We start from the raw sequence: 24,394 nt of genomic DNA, 5'->3' as shown, positions 1-24,394 counted from the left end.
AGGATGCAATGGGGTCAGGATCCACAGTTCCTGAGCAAAAAGGCCAAATCAAATCGTGTTGAGCATCGAGTAGGTTTATGGTTCCCTGCAGTCATCATAGCTTACCCCAGACCTCTGGTCGTTATTTATTAATGCTACTCTTCCTTCTTTTACATTTTAGGTGGTTGCCTCTTTGATGAGCCTTATAGCACGTGTGGATACAGTCAGGCTGAAGATGATGACTTCAACTGGGAGCAAGTGAACACCTTGACCAAACCAACCTCTGATCCATGGATGCCATCAGGTTTGCTTTTAAAGTTCTCTTTTTAAAACCAAAGGTGCACAAGAGTCTTAACCACAGTAAATGTTCACTGGGTATTGGTTGAATGAATGAGGGTGTTGGTCTTGGAGTTTGGTGGCAAAGGCTGATTAGCTGGTGAGGATGGTACACGAGGACCAATGACAAAGAGTTGACCCTTGTATCTCTCCCTTTAAAATGTAAAGCTTACTTCCTTTATTGTTGGATACACTTGAGCTACATTAATGGCCATTACCCAATTGATCCTTTCCCAAGTAGCAGAACATATGGGAAATAGATTGACGTCTCTTCTGGAAGATGAGTTTGGTGATTGGAACTCTAGCTGGGGAATCCAAATAACAAAGTTTCCATCACAAATAGACCTTGGGAGGTGACTCATCTGGCACCTGGGGGATCTGGAGGTTGCTAGTGATCTTCAAAGCATTCTGATAAAATGGTTTTGCATGCATGTGGATCCTTTTTCCGCTGTAGAAGCACTTAGTAAATTTTCTGATGAGTGAGAAACATTTGATCCACCGAACACCAGCAAGAGTTCTACTTCTTTAGTTGGAAGATCAGGAAGATGGTGACTCACGGACTCTAATCAGATTGGTGCTTGATCATTTTGATAGACACCAGTTTTAGGCTGTGGTGTTGCATATCCATTTAAAATTTTAGATTTGCAGATTCATTTGACAGATGGGGTGATGACTGTGTCCCATTCAGGATTCAAACTGGAAGATGTGTTATTCTGATTTGGATTTCAAGTAAAACACGATTTTTATACTTTTTTAATGGCTCTTAAGGTCTTCATCTAACTGTGTCCCAATAGCAGTATTTATGAATACATTTAGTAAGTAATCTTGGAGAGGTAGCTTTTAAACATGAAGTAGGGTTTAATGTTGTTCTTAGTTAAGCTGTAACAGTTATGATGCCCGCCATGTTCTTTCCGTTTCCTTCCCATGTTTAACTCCTTATAACTTCAGAGAAAGGAAATTGAGCTCCTTAGCACTGTGGCTTTACTGGACTCCAAATCCTTCCTAGTTCTTGGTGACTTCCCCACAGCTGCCAGCCTCCTGTTCTGTCTCTTTTTCTCTCATAGGTATGTACTTTTGAATATTACTTGTGTTTGAGTCAGTGGTACTTTAGTTGTTTTTCCAAATTCCAGTCTGGCTCCATTCTTGTCAGTGATGGGAGAAGGGGTAGAGCAGGGGCTAGCAGCCCCCCTCAGGCAGAGCTGTCCTTTCCCAAGCAGCCTTCTCACCCTGAAGGCCTCTGTCCTCACCTGCTCTCTCTCTGGAGCCTGTGTCCAGAGAGGCTGGGGAGGGCACTCAGGTTTAGTTCTGGGAGTTTTCTCCACAAGAGTGCACTCAGGTTTTCTCTGTTTATTATCTTCTAATTTGGTGAACATTTTGTAGTTTTCCACAGTAGGGAATTGATTTCATTTTTGTGGTCCTTTAGATTGAAGCCTGATTAGGAAAAGTCAACTTTTACAAAGGAGCCCCCAATTAGGCAGGATCTTTGTCAACCTCCACTGGTTCTATTTTTGATATAGGATGACCCATCTCCCTCCATGAAGGAGGGGGAGGTATAGCTTCTTGTTACCATCTTGTCCTTTTCTTCTTTCTGATGTCCCATAATACCATCTCAGACCAAGATGTCCAAGCTTTAAATATAGAAAGGATGGGTTTCTAGCAGAGGCCATTACAAAAATGGTTACACATATCAAAGACCAGTTGTGCCCTGGAATAGTCAGTTGGGTAATTGAAGCAACACAGGGAGAGTGACCTTGCAAGTATTTGGCCTTTGAAGGCCCTTCTGCCTTTGGAAGAATGAAGTGGGGGCATTAAACATGCTGCTTGTATTTATTTTTCTTCTGTTGACTAATAGAATACTTGGTGATTAATATTAGGACTTTGTAACTTAAGATCTCTGAATGTTATTCAATTTTCTAACACTTTTGTCAGTTCCATCTGGTTTCTGATGGTTACATAAGATGTATCCTCAACACCTACCCCCAAACAGGTGCAAGTTTTGGGTTAGGGTTAGGACATGTGGGTGGTTTGGGTGTCAGCAGGTCTGGAGAGAGTTGGGGAAAGACTAGCAGTGGGTCGTCTCTCCTCTGACTCTGCCTGTGGACATGGGTCCAGATAAGCCTCCTGAAAATGGATAGTTCTTCCACCACATTAAAATGTTTACCATAATATAAAACTGCAAATACTTGTATTTTTTCCTACTATTTTTTAAACAAACTTTAGTTATTAAAAAAAACTTCTTTGAGCCCTAGTGTATACTAATCATGATTACTGAGGGAGATGAAGGATTATGAGATGATTCTTTCTAGGAACTTACCTACTTGGGAAAGAGGGTTACAAAAATACAACTAGCGAGCAATCTAAAAGTGCATAGAATTAAGTGTGGTATAGACTAGAAGTATTCTAAGAGCAGTTTTCTTACTGTAAGCCCAGTGTTTTTGGAGGACGTGGACTTGGGCCCAGCTGACCTACCCACCAAAAGTGAGAAGTTAAGTTCTCAATGAAATGTCATTGTTAGAAGTTACCGTCTCGTAAACGTGCATATACTATCCTGAGGTATGGATGTGAAAACTGAGTTTCCAATATGTATATATAGCCATGAGTTTTAAATACTCTTCAACTGCAGGATTTTTCCTGTTCCTCCTCCTCCTTTTTCATTAATAGGTATAAAATTTATTCCTTTCAAAACCAAATTCTAAGGCTGGCCTTCTTACACTAAAACAGAAACTAGTTTTATGAATTTCTCAGGGTAAATGGGTGGCAAGATCAGATACAACCATAGCTTTATAAGGGTTAATTTTTAAAAGCCTTTATTTAAAATATTGTTGGATTTGTTCTCACATGTGTATTTGTATTTGGTCTTGCATGTGCAGGCTGGTTCTGTGATGCCTTAGACCCAGGGTTGGCAAACTATATCCTGCCAGCCACAGCCAGTTAGCTGCTGTTTTTTTGGTGTGGCTTGCAAGCTAGGAATGGTTTTTACATTTTTATTTTTTATTATTTTTTTAAAACTTTATTTATTTACTTACTTACTTATGGCTGCACTGGGTCCTCGTTGCTGCACGCAGGCCCCCTCTATGTGCGGCGAGCGGGGGCTACTCCTTGCCTAGGTGCGCAGGCCTCTCACTGTGGCGGCCTCTCCTGTTGTGGAGCACAAGCTCCAGGCTTGTGAGCTTCAGTAGTTGTGGCACGCGGGCTCAGTAGTTGTGGGTCGCGGGCTCTAAAGCGCAGGCTCAGCAACCGTGGCACACGGGCTCAGCCACTCCGCGGCATGTCGGATCTTCCTGGACCAGGGCTCAAACCCGTGTCCCCTGCATTGGCAAGTGGACACCCAACCACTGTGCCACCAGGGAAGTCCCCATTTTTACATTTTTTAATGGTTTTATTTATTTATTTATTATAAATTTATTTATTTATTATTTTTGGCTGCGTTGGGTCTTCGTTGCAGCCCGTGGGCTTTCTCTAGTTGCGGCGAGCGGGGGCTACTCTTCGTTGTCGTGCGCAGGCTTCTCATTGCGGTGATTTCTCTTGTTGCGGAACATGGGCTCTAGGCACGCGGGCTCAGTAGTTGTGGCACGCGGGCTCTAGAGTGCAGGCTTAGTAGCTGTGGCGCACGGGCTTAGTTGCTCCGCAGCATGTGGGATCTCCCAGGACCAGGGATCAAACTTATGTCCCCTGCATTGGCAGGTGGATTCTTAACCACTGTGCCACCAGGGAAGTCCTAAGTTGTTTTTTAAAATCAAAATAATAATAATACTGTTTTGTGACACATGAAATTCCAATTTCAGTGTCCATAAACAAGTTTTATTGGCACACGGGCATGCCCATTTGTTAAATATTGTCTGTGCCTGCCTTTGGGCCGCAGTGACAGAGCTGAGTAGTCTGAGTAGTTGGAACAGAGGCTGTAGGGTTCACAAAGCCTAGATTTCTCGTTTCTGGACCTTTCCACAACAATTATGCTAACTTCTGTCTTAGACCATTTTGGCATCAGCTTTAATTGTTGTTTTGGACTCCTGGCTTATATTGTAATGATTTTCTGTATTCATATTATAACTATTAACATATAAACATTTTTTCACATTTTCTTTCACTTTCAGATGACTTCTTTTCCAAACATTGAGCTATTAAAATCAGTAAGAAAAAAAATGTGATGATCAGGGATTTTCTCTCTCTTTCCCATAAATTTGCTATCTATTGGAAAGCACCGTGACGTTCTTTATTGTTTAGTACCAACATCCTTGTGGAACTCCTGTGATTCTAATAAGCAAATAATCCACCAAGATGAATTTAACAATTACGATGGTGAGATAGACTAAAATTTTTACTCTGATTTTTAAATTTACTGTAATTAAAGTTTACTTTTTCTGTGTCTTTTTGGAAAATGATGCTTCAGTGTGCAGGGCTTGTTCCTCTGTATCTTCACACGTGAGGTTATTTTTTAACCACATTTAAACTATTTAAATACAGTCTGGAGCTTTATACAAGCTGGTTGATAATGTTAGCTATGGAAATACATAGTTAGGGAAAATAAATACCAAATGCCATTTAATTTTTTTGTATTTCAAGCCAACATTTATGTGATAGTAGATGATACTTTTGCAGCTAGCTCTGAACCACACAGTTTTCCTGATGGTGAAAGCGTGCTACATGTGATTTCTCTTTTACTGGAAAGCACGTGGTTCATTTCATATTCATTGAGCTCCATTAGCAATGGGCAACTCTCTTAAACTTTACCATAAGGATTATACTCTGAGCACAGGAACCCTTGATTAAGTAACCAAATAATAACCTGGTGCATTTTGATAGCACCATTGCTTCTATCACTTTATATAGTGCAGTGCCTTGTATGATTATCCCTATAGACTAAGAAGTATTTGATTAGGAGTGTTTCATGATGCAAAAACATCTGCACAGTTTGAGAATAGTTGATGTGTTTATATGTTGTTAAAGTATTCATGTTTGGACCCTAGTGCTCCAGTTTTATGAAATGGATATTTAACATATTCGATATCTTATGTATTAGAAAATGTGATCCTGTTTAATTTAAAAAATTAGCAATAAATTCATCCACGATATTAAAAATGTAAAGGTAGCTTACAACCATAGCCATTTGATACTTATAAAATTGACATTTATTTATAACCCCTGTGGTCCCCGTAAGACATCATACCTCTAAAAAGGCTGTAATGAAGTAAATTGGGCCCTAGTGCTGGGAGAATGTAATACTCTTCCAGGTTGTATAGTGCTCCTATACAGGTTGTATAGTGTGCATCCTGGGCAACCTCACTTGGCCTCCACATCTTGGTTTTATGTAATGCAGATTGGGAATGGTGGCCAATCTTTGGGTTGCCTATCTTTGTGGAGATGTTGTGACTGAGGATTGAGTCATTTCCGAGGGTATCCATGTGAAAGGCAGAGAGAGGGCCATGCAGGATGAAGGAGCAATGTGGACTCTTAGTGTCATGCCCCAGTAAATAGAAAAAAAGTGACTGCATGTATTTGTTTTGGGAACGATGATGGATTGACAGACGAAGGAATTGCAGTTTCCTCTTGGGGTGCGTTCACCAGGCATGTTTTCCTCCTACTGGGGAAGACGCCCTGTGTATTCACACTTCAGGGCTTATACAAAGTCTTCTGCTCTTTGAGTGACAAAGAGCAGAAGACTTTGGGCTTGAAAAGACTTTTTTCCTCCTTAAATTTCAGTGTGTATCTAGTGAGTGATATTTTTGGCAAAGAACATTCACGCAGTTGTTTAATTATTTCTTTCATTCTTTGAATCTGTCAACATTCAACAAGTATTTATTGAACACCTGCTATGTGTGAGGCATCGTTCAAGATGCTTGGGCTTCATCGCTGAATGAACCAAGTAAGGATCCCCTCCCCTGCGATGCACCTACATTCTCAGTCTAGTGAGATCGTTCTCGGATTGCCAAAAGATCAGATCCTGTGAGACCATGTTTCCCCTCATTAATTAATGACTTTCTGGATGTAAAAACGTAAAAGTTAATATGAAATTCAGTTCATCAGACTCAGCACACCATAGCATCAAATTTAGCTTTCTTGGCTGTGCTGTCTCTTAAAAACACACAAAGAGCAAAAAACAAGAGCAAAAAAAATTGAAATCCCAGGCAAGTGGCAGTGCAGTACCTTCCGATAATTCTCCCTCATAAACCAAAGTAATCTTCTACACGTACATGACTCCTAGCAGTTGACAAAAGTTGCTTCTTTGCTGTGTATCCTCTGATCCTCATGACGACCCTGGGAGATCAGATGGCGTTATATCTGTCTGACACCCAAGAGGACTGAAGTTCAGAGAAGATACACCTGCCCAAGGCTTATAGGAGAGAAAAGCCCCTGTTTTTGCTCTTCTGAGTGCCAGGGAGGGAACTTCCCACCCGAGCACTTGCATCTAGTGAGGGGGGCACGGGCAGCCTTCATCCCAGGTGGCAACTGTTTGGATCTTCTGGAAATGAACTCGAAGGCTCTCCCCGTGGGGTCGCTGCCCACTCCCGGGTCAGACTCTGGCTCTGTGGCTTCACAGATGTGGACCTTGGCCAACTCTTCAGCTCTCAGGTCCTCATGGGTGTAGGATTAGTCCGTGATACATGTTCGTGGAGTGATGGCCGGGGGGCCTGGCTCTAGGAGCTGGAGCGACAATAATGACGTCTGTCCTCTTGCTGACTGTGAGGCACGCAGGCTGTGATAAGCAGACAGCCTTACGCTGTGATGGGGAGACGTTCTAGGGCTGGGAAGAAAAACTAAATCAGGACAAGGGCTTAGTAAGGGATGGGAGCGGCAGACAGGAGCAGCCGCTCTGTGAGCAGAGATGGGGTCCCATCAGGGACAAGGAAGCCTGGAGGCTGAGTGGTCCTCCCAGAGGGAAGATCAGGGGCAGAGGCTGAGGCAGGGGGACCTCTGCGGGGGGAGGGGGCCGTCAGCCCTACAGGATCCCGAAGGCGTTGGAAAGGCGTTTAGAACCTGCCTCATGGGGTTATTGGCCAAGGGAGACAAAATTATCCACTTCAGAGACTTAGCCTCCTACCTGGCCTGGCACAGAATTCAAGAAACGTCCTCCTTTTATTACTAAGTAACTTTCCAGGAGCAGTTGGTATGAATTCATCTTTTAGTTTAATTTGGACTCTCTGTGAAGTGGGCAGTTCGTGCCGATTTCCTATTTTCCCTTCTAAGTGATACCAAATAAGAAACAAAAGGTATAGATCTTCATATAATTTTTGAATGGATCAAAAAGCAAGTTGAAAGAAGTCCATTAAAATATGAACTTTTTTTGCCAGGATGGTAGGATTTGGGGTAATTGTCCTGTCACTTCTACATTACACATTTTCTTTCTGATTAAGTGTAACTTTGTAATGAAAAGTATTATAAAATACTTTAAAAATGTGTGGGGGGGGTGGTCATTGAATTTGGTGTTATTTTAGTTGATTCTGAATATTTCTGCTCCAGAACTCAGGAAATGACACGTTTTATTGTCTTTGAGCATCTTATTCAGGTGTCCCATAGTGAGGTCCCTGCCTGACATCCAAGGTGTAGGATGGTCCTTGATGAGCATCCTCTCTGCATCTCACTCGTATCACCCCGGTGATGCTTCAAATGGGTTTCCAGTAGCTTCGAAACAGTGAATGATGAGACACTGTGAGAGGAACTGGACTGGAATTGCATCCTGCCAGCAGTTTCTAAGTTACAAAATTTAGAAAAATAACTTGAGATGATAACAAAAGAACCCCATTTCAGATCAGTGATCTTTGGGGAGTTCTTAGTTAAACAGCAGAGGGCTCTGGACGGACTCATTTTAACATGAGTGTAGACAGTGTGCTCCATTCAGAGGCAAAAACACGTAACATACAATTTACCATTTTTTTAAAAGATTTGTTTGGTGTGGACCATTTTTTTTTAAAGTCTTTACTGAATGTGTTACAACATTGCTTCGGTTTTATGTTTTGGTTTTTTTGGCCTCGAGGCATGTGGGATCTTACCTCCCTGACCAGGGATCGAACCAGCACCCACTGCATTGGAAGGCAAAGTCTTAACCACTGGACCACCAGGGAAGTCCCCAATTTACCGTTTTTAAGAGTACAGTTCTGTGGCATTACGTACATTCACACTGTCGTGCAACCATCACCACCATCCATCTCCAGAAACTTTTTCATCTTCCCAAACTGAAACTTTGCACCCATTAAACACTAACTCCCCGTCCCCCCTCCCCGCAGCCCCTGGCCACCACCATCCTCCTTCCCGTCTCTGTGAATTGGTCCACTCTTGGTACCCCACGTAAGAGGCATCATGCAATAGTGGTTCTTTTGTGTCTGGCTTACTTCATTCGGCATAATGTTTCCCATGATTCAGTTTTTATTCAAGATCAGGGCAGTCATTCTTTTTTTGAAAAGTGTCTTGATTTTTAATAGTTAAGTGTTTCAAGGGGGCCAGCGTATTCTGTATGACCATTTATTTCAATAGTTTATATTCAGTGTTCCACAAATGTTCTCCTTTAGATTTGTTCTAAATTCCTGTCTTGGCTGATTGGGAAACTGTTACAAAAAGGAAGAACAGTGGTTGACTATTTTTTAAGTATTTGCTAAAAAGTATACAAGTGAGCCTGTACATATAAATATGTTTTTATTTATTTTTTAAATTTATTTTTTAATTAATTAATTTAAGGCTGCATTGGGTCTTCGTTGCTGCGCACAGGCTTTCTCTAGTTGCGGTGGGATTGCGGTGGCTTCTCTTGTTTTGGAGCATGGGCTCTAGGTGCGCGGGCTCAGTAGTTGTGGCTCACGGACTGCAGAGCGGAGGCTCAGTAGTTGTGGCGCACGGGCTCAGTACTTGTGGCCCGTGGGCTCAGTACTTGTGGCTCGTGGGCTCTAGAGTGCAGGATCAGTAGTTGTGGCGCACGGGCTTAATTGCTCCGCGGCATGTTGGATCTTCCCAGACCAAGGATTGAACCCGTGTCCCCTGCATTGGCAGGCGGATTCTTAACCACTGCGCCACCAGCGAAGTCCCAATATGTGTTTTTAAAATAAGTTTATTTCTTGCTTAATTTCCCGTAAAATTGTACGAGATGACATCATAAGTTACGTGAAACCAAGTAATGGAATAAACACGCAGGCCAGTCGTGACAGATGCTGTAAATCTCTCTGAGGCTGAGTTGAGGAGGGGCTGAGGGTCCAGGGCGGGGTCCAGGGCGATGGGTCCACCGGGCAGTTGTGATGCCAGGCTGAGAAATTCACACCCAGGCGCTGGCTGGTGTCCACATACTCTGTGTTCTGTGTGCAGGCGCCCTGGAGCTGGGCCTGGCCGCGTTGTTGGAAGGGAGGAGGGTGGGGAGAAGGGACAGCAGGTTTTGATGGGACACTTGGGGACAGTCTTACCATCTTTGGGATACCTTGAACTACAGAGGGGCGGCGAGTGGGGATGGACCGAAGACCAGAGAGCCCTAGGCCTGAGGAAGACTTACCAGTCGGGTCCAGGGAGTGGCAGCCTCTCTTAATGGAAGACAGGATCTTTGGGTCAGAGGAGTTTTGGGTGGGCCGCTGATGTGCTAGCTGGCAGGTTGATGGTGGCATGAAGCTGTCCTCACACAGACACCAGCGTGGGGAAGCCCTGGGCCATTCTGTGTGGTGCCGGGGTCCGGTCACCCCTGTCTCCAGCCTGCCACAGACCAGACCATCACAGGGGCAAGGTCCCCTTTCAGCCCCTTCGGGGGCTCCCATGGTCCAAGAAATGGAAGAGATGAATACATTTAAAGAAGAACCAGTTAAGCCTGGATTGTTCTTTTTGCCATAGACCAGGAGGAGATGGAAGGCCCTTCCCTCTTTGGGCCTCCAACTGTGTGAGGCCCTGTGTGTGCTCCGGGCACTGGGATGTAGCGATGACTCAGAGCCAGTCTTCCAGAACAGAAGTGGTGGGCCCAGTGCTCCGGTGGGGCCCAGGCTGCTGCCCAGACAGAGGCCAGGGGTGAGGGCAAGGAGGAGGTGGCACCCCAGAGGGGCCAGGCGAGCGTGGGCCGTGGGACTGGAGCAGGCGGGCCTGCCGGGCAGGAGGATCGCCCTGTCCCGCGGCAGTGCTGGACAGTGGGGGGCACAGGCTTGCCCAGGGCTGCCCAGGAGCGGACAGTGTCGGGACTACAGGCATTGTGGACGGGGAGGAGAGGGGCGAGGCTGGAGGAAAGGCTCCCAAAGGCCGTCCTGAGCTGGTGAAGGACGCACAGCAGGGAGGCCATTTGACTTGATTTCTGACAAAGGGAACAAGAAAGAAATTGACCATGTTTGCAGAGAGGAAAAGAAAGAACTGCTCATACGAGGGATCAGGAAAAGATGTAAGAAGGAAGTTTGAGATATGGGGATATATGTATATATATAGCTGATTGACTTTATACAGCAGAAACTAAAACACCATTGTAAAGCAATTATACTCCAATAAAGATGTTCAAAAAAAAAAAAAAGAAGGAAGTTTGGTTAGTAAATAAGTATCATATCAAAAAGCATAGGAATATGTAGGAGAATTCCCTTGTTCTTAGGAGATTCATGTTAAAAAGTGTGTGTGTGTGTGTGTGTGTATGTGACAGAGTATGTGTGCAAATGTGGTGAGATGTTAACAGTTGTTAAGCTTGGGTGAAGTATGTATAAACATTTATCGTACTACTTTTTCAACTTTTCTATAGTTTTAAAACTAAGCAAAATTTGTACTATAAACGTGGGAAACAAAAGACACATGGAGCTGCACTGACTTAGTGCCAATGAGATTCTTATCCACAGATGCCTTTTAGGCAAAAAGCTATCCTGTCCAATCGCATTGAAAATATCTGTATTTAAGAAGCCTAGGTTGACTCCCGTCTTCCCTTCTGAGCATCTCGGGTTGATTCCTTGGTCTTCACTTGAGAAGTTTAGTGGAGCTGATGGGCCCATGTACAGTGACACACTTCAGGGATATAATTTTAGGACATTCCAAAATAGGACAGATGCTTCACGCTGCGGTCTTATGCCTTGGTGGGTGAATCAAGTATAAAGATCATTATGCTACTGGTAGATATTTTGGTGGCTAACTGGAACTTTGTAAGAAGATGCATAAGGAATTATTACATTTTATTTTTGGGTACATGCTTGAATTCATTTGTATCTCATCCATAATGTGGGGCTGAACACAGAAAAATTCATAAAGAATTTCTTGGGAAGCTTCATGAAATGATTGAGCGGATCATTAAATAAGTGGACTTTAATTCATAGTTGACTGATATTTTATCCTAGGAGATTGTGATAAATTATATCTTAAAGTGACATTTAAAAGCTTAAGTGGTTGAAAGGGAAATAAATATGGCTACTTAATTAATTGTCGGCTGGACATCCTAACTCCTTTCTGTGGTGGACGACACATCCAGGCAACCCATTATGCAACTGAGTATACCCCATATGTGCGGGGTAGCACGTGAATACAGCAGTCCCCTCCGAGAGGGCACCACGGAAAGTTGTTTTTTTCCAATGCCCTGTTCTTATTTGAATGCTTCAGGTTTCCTAATACAGAGGTGCTTCTTAATTTTATTTTTCCTGGCTCCTTCTAGGGAACATCTTTTCTTCTGTGACCCAGAGAAAATGTACAAAATATTGAAATCCTTGGCACAAGTCTTGGAGGCATAGACTGGGTTTGATCCAGGCAATTTTAAGGCAAATAGGAATCAATAGGTTTCTGGGGGTCATCTTGGGAAATGATGAGACCTCTCTTATAGTCATTCCTTTCATGCTGCTTCCTCTTCCCATCTCTGTTGACCGTGACACCTGTCCTATTAAACACACACCTTGTGGAAATGGTGCCACCTCCCCAATTGTACTGTATAAACACAACGTGCCTGAGTTCCCCCGATGGTCCTGGCTCACTGCGGAGTGACACGCTGCAATTTGCCAGCAGGTCAGTGACTGAGCTGATGACAAGCGACCTTTCTGACACTGCAATCAATGCTTGTTATTTGGAAAACAAAATGATAGTTTGTATTTTTCAGCAGATGGGTCATTGGGGCAGCCCACCACTGACATGTGAATTTGTTACTTGGGCTGGATGAGTCAGTTCAGACAGGAATGTTAATTTATTTGAATTGATCTGGGTCTTGCTCTTATAAAAAGGTGTTGGACATTTGTTAATGGTACAAATTATTATAAATAATTAGTTTTACATGTCGGTCAAACAGAGGCATTTAGAATACCTGTTTTACACAATAGCGCTGTATACTAGCTTTGGCAAGCATTTACCATCCATATTTTGTTTAGATTTGATGTTTTGCAATTGTTTTGAAATAAAAAACAATTGAAATATGTGAATCTGTGTATGTCGTATTTCAGTAGCGTCTCTCCACATGTTTCCTGAAATGGTTTGTGAGGCCCCATTAATACATGGTCACGAGGGTGAATAACTTTGGGACAAGATGATGGGAAGAGAAGAGCCGCCTGAAGGGAGAACCCTGTGGTATTGGGGGCGGTGTTGAGTCACTGCTTCCAGCTCCCATGTTCTAGAAACAGGGGAGCATGTGCACCTCTGTGCCCTCTGATGTGGATGTGGCCACACCTGCTGTGGCTGGTGAATGTGCATTCAAGTGACACGTGTCGCTTTCAGGCAGAAGCCTTTAGAGCCAGATTCCCTGTGTTCTCTTCCCTTTTTCCTGCCTTGGTGATTGCGATGCTTTTAGCCTGGGTGCCTGAGTGACAAAACGTAGAAACGACTCCTCCTGAAACCCAATCCTGCTCCCAACACACACACACACACACACGCACACTCAAACACACACACACACACACACACACACACAGCTGGGTAGTGCCGGGGTCATGTGCCTGAGTGAGAGGAAAACTTCCTGTGTGAAGCCACTGAGATTTTGGGGTTGTTTGTTGAATGGTTCTCAAACTCTTTGGTCTTAGGACCCCTTTACACCCTTAAAATTGTTTTTGAAATATCCAAAGAACTTTTGATCACGTGGGCAATTTCTATTTATATTTTCTGGGTTGAATGAAAACTGAATAATTTTGAAAACAGAGTACATCAGAGTACATGCACTCCATTAGCCATCAGAGCAATGATGTACACCTGTTAGTAACTGAGAGCAAAATGGGAATAATAAAATCAAATAATGTCCTATTACTATCAGGAAAACAGTTTTGACCTTGTGGACTCCCTGTAAGTAACTTGGGGATTTCAGAGGTCCTTAGAAGATACTTTGAGAACCCCTGAAGTAGATCATCTTAAGAGATATGCCTCCCTTGATGACTGACAGTTAAAGGCTTGGAGGAGTCTGGAAGGAAAAGAAAGAAGGGGAAAGGGTTTTGTAAATACAGTTGGTCCTTGACAACGTGAGTTTGAACTGCGTGGTTCCACTTATATGCAGATTTTCTTCAATAGTAAGCACTACAGTACCACATGACCCATGGTTGGTTGAATCGCGGGTGCCCAACTGAATCGTGTATACAGAAGGACCACCTCTAAGTTATACCCAGAATTTTTGTGTGAGCGGAGGGTTGGTGCCCCTAACCCCTGCATTGTTCAACGGTCAACTATTGCAAAAAAGCATATCCTTGAGTGTTACAATTCACATTTTCTTTCTGAATAAAGACAATATAAATAGTTTGTTCCTATTATTGAAAAGTATTTTCTTTTCACTAATAAATACTCATTCTAAATGAAATAATACACAAAGTTACATTGTATAAAGCCACACAACTGTGAATATTACAAATTCTATGAAGTTGAGTTTATGAAATCTCATGTTCTAGAAAAATTTGAGAGTAGGATTAATATTCATATATTTGAAATTGTGTGTAGGCTTTCTGGACAGCTGTGGGTTGGATAAAGTGAATTATTTAAACTTATTCCTTATGAATAAGCCTGTATAAAGTCATTCAGTAGTGCTGCTTCTGAGATTTTTAACTGTGGAACTGTCGTATATATTGTCGTGATAAAATAATTTCAACCCCTTTATTATGAAGTGCATAGTGACACAGTGTTATAAAGATGACTGAGCATTATTCCTGGAGACTTAGAAGTTGTGCTTGATAGAAATTGCATATGAATTGATAACAAATTCTTAGGGGAACTTACCAGTCACACATCTCCTATCAATAGCCCCGTTATGTAAGATAACACATTTATTTCCAGAGACATGAGTTCTAACAGAATTTGCTAATATTTAAAAGGCATGATGGAGAAACATTTATGAGTTTAATGTTAATATAGCCATGGAAAGAGTTAACGGGGGAATCTGGTAATCTTTATAGATTTTTACAGCTATGAGAGGTAGTTAATACTTAATCTTGAGGAAGAAGACAGACGTGGATGACCTTTCTAGCTCTTTCTAGTGCTAGAAACTTTTCTCCTTTTTCAATAAATCCTTAGGAAGCGCCTGCTGTGGGCAGGCACTGTTTTTGTATCCTAAGAGGTAAAGAACGTCGTGGGCAACCTAAAGTATCAACACAAGGAGGCGATGCTTTGCCTTTCAGAAAGACCAAGTATTAAAATAGAATAATGTGCTGAACGGAAGAAAAGAAAATTAAATTCATGAAGTGGCAGAGACTTACTAAGGATTAATTTAATCTACTAATTGCCTACCCATTATGGTGGCTTTTGAAGCCTGGGACTCACTTTAGAAAGTCCTTGTTATTTGGAGTCCCCTGCAGACTGAGAACACTTTAACAAGGCTTCCTAAGAAGATTTGATGGATGTGATGTAGAGCCAGAAGTGGCCATCTGCCCATTGGCTGTGGCTGGCGTCCACAGCTGCCCCAAGATGCTGAGATACACCCTTCTCCTTTCTCAAGTACAATTGTGTGGAGGGAAGGGCAGCCTCCACTAATGGAGAGTACGTCTCTATAAAATGCCTGTACTTGGTTCATACATTGTTTGCCCTGACACTGATCAAAGAAATGGAGTGTTAGTTGTTTCATTGCAACCTTTAAGTGACAAAAATATATAGTTGTGACTGGTATGGCCAGTCACACTTTCTTACCCCTGAAATGAGGTGGTAGTTTCTTTTCTTATTTAATGTATCTTTTTAAAAAACTTTTAATTTAATTTTTATTTTATATTGGAGTATAGTTGATTTACAATGTTGTGTCAGTTTCAGGTGTACAGCAAAGTGATTCAGTGTGTCTTTAATAAGAATTTTAATCAGCATAAAGCCAAGTCAGTTTCTAATTTGGGCAGTTCCTCAAGTTCCCCAGCAGATGGAGACGTGCAATTCTTTGCTCTTTCATTGGACGGACTGCTTCTTGCCCCTGTGACATTGCTGCACTTATAAAATGCAGTGTCAAGTTCTGCAAATGAGCTATCAGCCATGCCCTCTGCTCCCCTGCCCTTTCTCTCCTGCAGCCCGGTTAAGAGCTGGTATTTATTCCTGCATTTCATAAGGTCTTCATCATTAGCGACCTTCCCCAGCACATACGAACAATATTTTCTTTGATGATATATGCACAGCAAAGCAAAGAGCAGAGAACCCCCTGCACCCCCGGGGAGCAGGTTTAAACCCTCTGTGATCCCTCTGCAGGCCACAGCCTTCTGTGATTCAGAGTAAATCCCAGAGGTCAGATATTTTTGCAGCCGGCAGGGTAAACTTTGGTCACAGATTTTTTCTGAGGTCAGCATGGGGAGTAGAGAGAGGCTATCCTCATTTGCCCCTTTCCATAAAACTCACACAAAGAGAAATTGTAAACAGTCTTGGTTCCAAGGAGTCTTTTGATTCAAGTGAGTTTTTTCTTTTCTTTCCTTCTTGATTAACTGATACCATTCAGTTCCGGTGAGTTAAAGAAGAGATTGCTCATCTAAGACCCCATCTTTGACAAACTCAACAAAACCTTCCAAAAATATTAATTGTTGTGAAGCCCTTTAACATCATGATATTTGTTGCATTTCTTGCTATTTCTGCTAATCAATGGGGGAACATGATTGGTTTTCACATTCTTAAGTCCAGTGCTTTCTGAGCTGATGAATTTTCCTCCAGTGCATTAAAAAGGAAAGAAAGGTAACATCCTGGGGTCATTCATGGGAGCAGCTGCTAACACTTAGTGAGAATTGGTTAACAAAAAATGGAAAACAACTCGACTACCAAACAAGTAAATAAAAACCCCAATTGTGACCAAAAGCATTGTTCTTTAAGGAGCTAGTAGTTTATCATATTTTTGTAGTATGAGACTTTCTCTATAATTTGAAGACACAGTTTACAAATAGGTTGTTTTCCAAGTCAAATCATTAATTACATTCATGGGAGGCGTTTCCCCTTACTTTGTCTTTGTGAAGCAAGTGCAGTCAGTGATAATGCCACAAATGTCTATTGACTCACTGAATGAGTTCTGAGAATAGGACTCATCCAAACTCAATAGATCCTGTGATCTAATCTAGTTCCTTGTTTTCAAATTAAAGAGCTTTCTAAAGAAAATGAAGCTCTTTGTTTTTTGCTAAGAATTTACAGAGTACAAAGATGTAGTAGATACCATGACAAATAAATCTCAAAATCCTAGTGCCTTAACACTGGAGATGTTTATTTTCCATGTATATAATAGTCTAGAGTGGTTCCAGTTTGGAGGCTTTGGGGTTGGGAACCCCATTCCAGACAAACATCCAGATTGAAAAGGACTCTGCCATCTTTATTTTATTTAAGTAATTTATTTATTTATTTATTTTTGGCTGCGTTGGGTCTTCGTTGCTGCGTGCGGGCTTTCTCTAGTTGCAGCGAGCGGGGTCTACTCTTCGTTACGGCGCGCAGGCTTCTCACTGCAGTGGCTTCTCTTGTTGCGGAGCACGGCCTCTAAGCGCACGGGTTCAGTACTTGTGGCTCGTGGGCTCTAGAGCGCAGGCTCAGTAGCTGTGGCGCACGGGCTTAGTTTCTCCACAGCATGTGGGATCTTCCCAGACCAGGGCTCGAACCCATGTCCCCTGCATTGGCAGGCGGATTCTTAACCACTATGCCACCAGGGAAGCCCGAAAATGACTCTGCCATCTTTAACATGCGTTCTCCAAGATTGCCCTCAAGTGGACATCTAGATGGCAAAGGGGAAAGTCCGTGGAGGATCCACATGGGAAGTTTCTATGGACCAGACTTGGAAGGGGAGAGAAAAAAGTCAGGGGGGTCCCTGAAATCTGCAGCGGCAGCTGGGGGTGCAGTTTAGTGAGATTCCCCTGCAGAAGGAGAAATAGAACATTGAGTGACTAGCCTGTAGCCCCTGCCACACTTGGCCTTAGAGGATTTCATTTAAGAAAAGGTCATAGAGTACTTCCTGGTAAAGTATTATATGAGAAAATTACTTGAAATTGAATATAATGTTGGCTTTCTTTTTCTTTAAAGAAGTGCCATCTTTAAAAATTCCAGTTAATTGACTAAAATAAGTTTTGAGAATTAACTTTAGATTTATGGTGTTTTGATATAAAAGTCAGTGAAGAATTAATCCATAACTGATAGATTTTACACACTTAGAGCCTTTCCTAAGCCCTATGTTATTAAACCATGCCCTAATATTTCTATAAAACAGATATTCTCTTACCTTAACTCTGAGAAGATAAGTTCCCAGATACTGCAAAGATATATGAGCATATATTGCTACTTAATTCAGTAAAGTAAATATCATTGAATAAATGTCAGCTTTTCCAGGGAAATCACTGCATATAACCTCTGTGGATAATATATTTATCAAGAAAAATCAATACTAAGAGTAAACAGGTTTTTAATACATCTGAAGGAGCTTCCTAATAAACCAAAATGCCAACTCATAATTTAAAGCTATTGATACCAATGGGCATTTACAGATGACATCATCATAATTTTTGTAGATTATTCTTCATAGTGGTCTGATGTGATATATCAAATTCAGTTTTAACCTTGGGCCTGGGAGAAGTGGTGTGTTGTAGAGGTATGTAAAGACCACTCTGGCTTTTCTTTCTATGTAGGAAAACTCCAGTGGGTGCAGAGCCCATGGTGCTTCTTTTCTCTTCCATTCTGTTCTGCTCTGTCAGTGCTGCGTGGTTTCGCTCCCCTCTCCCCCCACCTGCCATTCCTCTGACATCTGTGCTCAGCTTCCTGGGATTCATTCCTCTCATTACATGGGCTTGTATGTCTCAACCTTTTGGTGCCCACTGATTATATGACTGACATATGATACCTTTCTTCTTAATGTCAATCACAAATTTTATTTTATTTTATTAAAAATTTTTACTTTATATTGGAGTATAGTTGATTTACAATGTTGTATTAGTTTCAGGTGTACAGCAAGGTAATTCAGTTATACATATACATATATCTCTTCTTTTTCAAATTCTTTTCCCATTTAGGTTATGACAGAATACTGAGTAGAGAAAATGAATGTTGAACGGTTGTATTTTACATTGGCAAAAATAAAATGGCTTCTTTCCTGCAAAAGATTTTTTTTAACTTTATTTTCAACTTACATACAAAGCTGGCCCTTGAGATTTCTCCCCAGCCTATGCAAGGAACATCTCACAACCGAAAGCTGGAAGTTTGGATATTTCAAAACTTGGAGATAATAAGTAGATCCCCAAACCACAGTTTGGTTGCACTCAGCTTTAGAAAATGTTTTCTGATTCTATTGAAGTATCAGGGTGGGTTCTAATTCTCTCTGGAATATGCCCAGTGGGAAGGCAGCTGTTAGCATACGTTGTAAGAGCTCCCTGACTTCAGTACCCTGACTCTAGGACCTTGTTCAAGCTACTTGACCTCTCTAAGCCTCAATGTCTTCATGTGTAAAATGAGAATATTACTTACGTTATAATGTTGTTGGAAGAATTAAATGAGAGAGAACAACGTTTGGTGCAGAGTCTAGTGAATCATTTTCTCCTTGTATGGAGCATGCTTTTGGTGTTGTACCTCAAGATCAGATCGATTTTCTCTTATGTTTTCTCCTAAAAGTTCTGCATTTACTTTCTTCCTACATGTTTTCCATTTAGGTTCAGGATCCATTCTGGTTTATTGTTGTATATGGTGTGAGGTAAGGGTCTAAGTTGATTACTTTTTTGGCACTTGTATATCCAAAAGGCCCAATCCCATTTGTTGAAAAGACCATCTGTTGTGGACTGAATTATGACCCCTGCCCTCACCCCCCACCCAAATCCATGTGTTGAAGTTTTAGCCTCTAAGGGTAACTGCCTTTGGAGATTAGGTCTTTAATCCCATGTGACTGGTGTCCTTAAGAGAAGAGGAAGAGACATAAGTAATGTGCTGGCACAGGGGACAGGCCCTGTGAAGACACGGCAGGAAGAGAGCCACCTGCAAGCCGAGAGAGAGGGTTCAGAATGAAGCACCCCTGCCAGCACCTTCATCTTAGACTTGCAAACTCCAGAACTCCAAACATTTAAAATAACGCCATTTCTTTCACTTAAGTCCCCCAGTTTGTGGTATTTTTTATGGCAGCTGTAGCAAACAAATGCACCATCCTTTCCCCCATTGAATTATCTTGGCACTTCTGTGGGTTTGCTTTGAACTCCCAGTTATAGAGAAATCAGCTGCTCACAATACTGAATCTGTTGCTGAAATGGGGGACTTGACTTTGCCACGAGAAGGTGTAGACTATCTTTACTGGCACGTCTGTGACCTACCAGGACATTTCATTGTAGCAAGTGGTTCTTTTTCTCCATGCACAGAGGAAATGCTGGAAATGTGGTTAAAATTTGGTCATTTCCCCTTCCCACTCTTTTATTCAACCGAGCACCAAGATCGGGAGGCTTATAATGCTGAGTCCACTGGGAGTGTCATGGGTGAGGGTGGAGGGACAGGAGAGCCATAGGCCCAAGCCTCACACTTAGACTCTCCACATTATCTTCAAAAAAGGATAAACTTCAGGGCAAAGAGACACAAGACTGAAAGTTGAATGTATTCCTCATATGGCCAAATCTGTGTCTCACTGCTGGATCACACCACTTACAGCGTACCCAAAATTAGTATTTTTAATCTCTTTTATTCTCTTCTGAATAGCACAACTATACCACCTTATAATATATTTAGTGTTTGAAGTATTCATATGTAAACAATTAAAATAACACCATTGAAAGATTATACCTTGGCATCTCTGCATTTTTTAATGCAGCGGGGATCTCAAAAATAGCACTGACGTGGGACACATCGGCCCTGAGTTGCCTGGTGCCAACTGCTGCCAGTGAATAAATCAGGGTGTGGGGTGATTGTCCGAGGCAGCTCCGAGCTCCCTTATGGAAGCCTGGCCAGGCCTCCAGTAGGACGACCTCAGAGCACTTTTCCAAGTCTACACCATGCCACACAAAGCAAGCCTCCAATACATCCAGCAAAATGCTCAGCCCCAAAGTTGTAGAAAGTTCTTCCTGTAACCCAGCCTGTTCTAAGAGCTGGTTCAAAGGCTGCCTTCGGTGGTTATCTCCTCCTGGAAGGTATTGTGGGAGCAATCATCATTCTCCACTGTACGACTTCGATTTTCTATGGCCATTGTATCTTGGTAGTAGATTGGTGGCCGGCAGTGTCATTTGATGTAGGGATTCTGCCAGGAGACTCTTCTGCTTTCTCTCTTCACATAATCTGGTTCATCAGCCTTGCAGCTGGCTTTGGGAGGGCCTCGAGGTGTGATATACATTTATTTTTCCTGTGGGAATAATTTTGAATAGTGCCTCTGTAACTGGGGGTTTCCCTTTCTATCAGGACATCATTTAGGTTGATAGAGGAAATTAATGTGCTCATTCTGGAAAATCCCTATTGGATTACCCAGAGATGCCACATGGAAAATGTTGCAAACTTTTTGTCGTGTCACTGTTTGTGAAAGATTTATGATGGTCCCCTTCCTGAGAACTGGGGGCAAATGCACTGTGCATAGGACAAGTCAAATCTGACTTTCCTCTGCAATTGTCACATCTCCGTGGACCATTTTGGTCGCCCACCCACTGGGTATCACCAGACAGAGTTAAATGCTCTGTGAGGCCAGCTGCCATGAGCAGAATCACCACCACTCATCTCTCTGCCCTTTTTCTGCCCTGAGTCACTAGGTTTCTAGTTTCTCTGGAATGAAGATGGACTACCTACTACTTGAATAGAGCGTCCAGGACTGGGCTGTAGCCCTCCCTCCTCCTCCTTGCTCCACCATCTTGAGCACTTGCAGGTGCCTGACTTTGCCCGTCTCTTGTACGATTGCTGCTCGAGACCCCCTTCCTGTGAAGCCCGGTTACCCCCTGATGTCCCCCGAGTTTGTTCTAGTCCTTTGGGCTCCTGATACTTCCCACGGGAATTTCTATGGCACCGCTGTTCTTGCTCTGAATGGTGAGATGTCCCCCCATCTGATGTGGTCTCTCCCTGAGACCAGGGGTGCGCCTCCACTCAGAGAAGCCCCATCTTGGCCTTCAGGTGTGTTTGTGTAGCACGCAGTGATCCTCTGTCATTGCAGATAACAGCATTGAGCAGTGTTAATGATGCACACCATCCCTGTGGCTTACCAGCTACTCAGACGCCTATGAACTGTTGTAGGTTTGTGGGCTGTTGCCTGGTGCCTTGGAAAGTACTTAATTGGGCATAGCCCTCGCTTCCCCTGGCCTCTAGGTGTGGGTGAGCACCACCAAGGAGAATGCAGGGGATCTCAGGAACAGCAGAAGCCCTGGGACTTAAGCCCCCAGAAGGTTGCCTTTTTCCTGGCAAGGGCTCTGGGGCTTCTGCAGTGGTCTGGGACGTCCAGTGGTTTCTTAAGCCACAGTCTTGGAAGCAGCTAATCCCAGGTTCAGGGTCTACAGCTCCTGTTGCTGTGGCCCCTGACAGCAACACCCTCCCACTGAGGAATCCCAGCAGGGCCACTGGGCTTGATTTTGACATTGATGCCCTGTGCTGCTTTCACTGAAGCAGGGGAGGACTCTCCCATTCAAGTTAGGACTTGAATTAGATTCATTAAAAGGTCTTGGAGCTTTGTGACCACCTAGAGCGGTGGGATAGGGAGGGTGGGAGGGAGACGCAAGAGGGAGGGGATATGGGGATATATGTATACGTATAGCTGATTCACTTTGTTACACAGCAGAAACTAACACAGCATTGTAAAGCAATTATACTCCAATAAAGATGTTAAAAAAAAAAAAAAATCATCCTGTTATCTGCTGGTTAGAGTTACCCTGGGGTTAGAACTCTGTTTCTTGACAAAGAGACAGAATGACGGAAATGAGTGAGTTTGTGATGTGCTCTCTTAGCATAAAAGGGGGAACTAAGACATCCATGAAGGTTGGTAGTTTAAGAAAAAAAATCATGGCAATGTTTGAACAGCAATGTGAATTATATTTAACACTATTGAACTGCACACTTAAAATGGCTAAGGTGGTAAATTTTATGTTAATGTGTATTTTAGCACAATTAAAAAAATTTTTTTTTAATTTTAAAAATCATCTCCAAGTCTCTTCCAGGCTTCCCAAGGTTGGTGATGAATGAGGATTCAGAAGCTTATTTATTAATCATTTCAGCAGGCTAAAAGAGGTTTCTCCAAACCCAATCATTATGCATTTTAAAAGTTAATTTTTCTACCATTTGCTCATAATAATCTTGATGTTTTTGTATTAGTGAGAATTTATGTAATATTTCATAAATATTCATTGTTCTTTTACCACCAGTTGGCTTCTGGCTTCTGGTTGTAAATATTTAGGCTATATTTCTCTCTGCAATCAGACTTATATTTTTAGTTGCCAACTAGACAGATACTTCAAACTCAAGGTGTTCAATGTTTCACTTATGTCCTGTCTTGTATTTGCCAATCTCTGATACTAGATGAAAACACCTAGTGGTCAAGACCACAAAGTAGTTAAAAATAAACATTTGGTTTTGATTTATAAAATTCAGAGGAAAATTAGAGCACTTGGCAGTATTTTTAGTGGAAGATTTTTTTTTTTTTGGTTTGTGTTTAAGTTCTAGTATTCATTTTTTTTTTTTAAACTTTTTTTTTTTTTTAACTTTGGGTTTATTTATTTATTTATGGCTGTGTTGGGTCTTCGTTTCTGTGAGAGGGCTTTCTCTAGTTGCGGCAAGCGGGGGCCACTCTTCATCGCGGTGCGCGGGCCTCTCACTATCGTGGTCTCTCTTGTTGCGGAGCACAGCCTCCAGACGTGCAGGCTCAGTAGTTGTGGCCCACGGGCCCAGTTGCTCTGTGCCATGTGGGATCTTCCCAGACCAGGGCTTGAACCCGTGTCCCCTGCATTGGCAGGCGGATTCTCAACCACTGCGCCACCAGGGAAACCCCATATTTTTTATTGTGGTAAAATACATTCACAATGTGTCCATCCATCACCACTGTCAAGTTCCAGAACATTCTCATCACCCCAAAGGACACCCTGGGCTCATTAGCAGTCACTTTCCATCCCCACCCCAGCACCCCCAGCCCCCCCCCCCCGCCAGCCCCCAGAAACTATTAGTCTTCTTTCTGTCTCTATGGATTTGCATATTCTGGACATTGCCTACAAATGCACGGTATTAATTTAATTGAGATTAGTCTTCAGACAGGTAAACCTGTTCTCAATCATTTTGTGGTTTGCTGTTTAAAAAAAATCTCAATGTCCAGCCACCTGGGGTTGGTTAATCTTTGTCTGGGGCGTCCCTGTATTAGAAGATGCTTAAGCCGTTAAAGGGGGCTGTAGGTACACGTTTGTTGACCTTTAAAACTATTTATATTATTTACTAAGGGAAAAGTTAGATTAAATTATAGGGTGTGATTGCATTCTGCAAAAATGCAGGAGCACAGGCAGTGTCTAGAAGGAGATAACCAAGGTATTGACAATGACAGTTTAAGGTAGATAGCTTGAGTTTTCTCAATGATCTTTCCATAGGTCCTTAATTTCTGCTTTGTGTGAACATTTGCTTAAATGAGAAATAAACGCTTATCTGTTGCCTCAATCAGCCCTAAAATGATTAGTGTAAGACTTCTTGGTATTTAAAAAATCTAACTACAGTATATTACTATTCTTTTAATTAATTATCTTAGACAAAAATTTATTGCCCGTACAATATTGAAAATGAAAATACTGCAAGTGAGTTAGTATTGAACCACATCAGTCTATCTTCACAGAATGCAGTTGTGGCAAAAATCAGTGTTTGAATATTTTAAAGTGTTTTAAAA

At 42.3% G+C, this 24,394-nt stretch overlaps 1 protein-coding gene across 1 annotated transcript in view; it reads left to right on the top strand.

The window, feature by feature from the left end:
- Positions 1 to 24,394, top strand: part of PTPRM (protein tyrosine phosphatase receptor type M) — a 756,425-nt gene that overhangs the window by 181,035 nt on the left and 550,996 nt on the right. The window contains exon 2 of the mRNA XM_068563694.1: positions 161 to 283. Coding sequence (XP_068419795.1) covers positions 161 to 283 — 123 coding nt within the window. The remainder of the gene's footprint in view (positions 1 to 160; positions 284 to 24,394) is intronic.

The sequence above is a fragment of the Eschrichtius robustus genome, chromosome 14 (genome assembly GCF_028021215.1).
Source record: "Eschrichtius robustus isolate mEscRob2 chromosome 14, mEscRob2.pri, whole genome shotgun sequence".
Taxonomy (NCBI): domain Eukaryota; kingdom Metazoa; phylum Chordata; class Mammalia; order Artiodactyla; family Eschrichtiidae; genus Eschrichtius; species Eschrichtius robustus.
The sequence above is the reverse complement of the archived record's forward strand: the minus strand, read 5'-3'. Positions and strand labels throughout refer to the sequence as shown.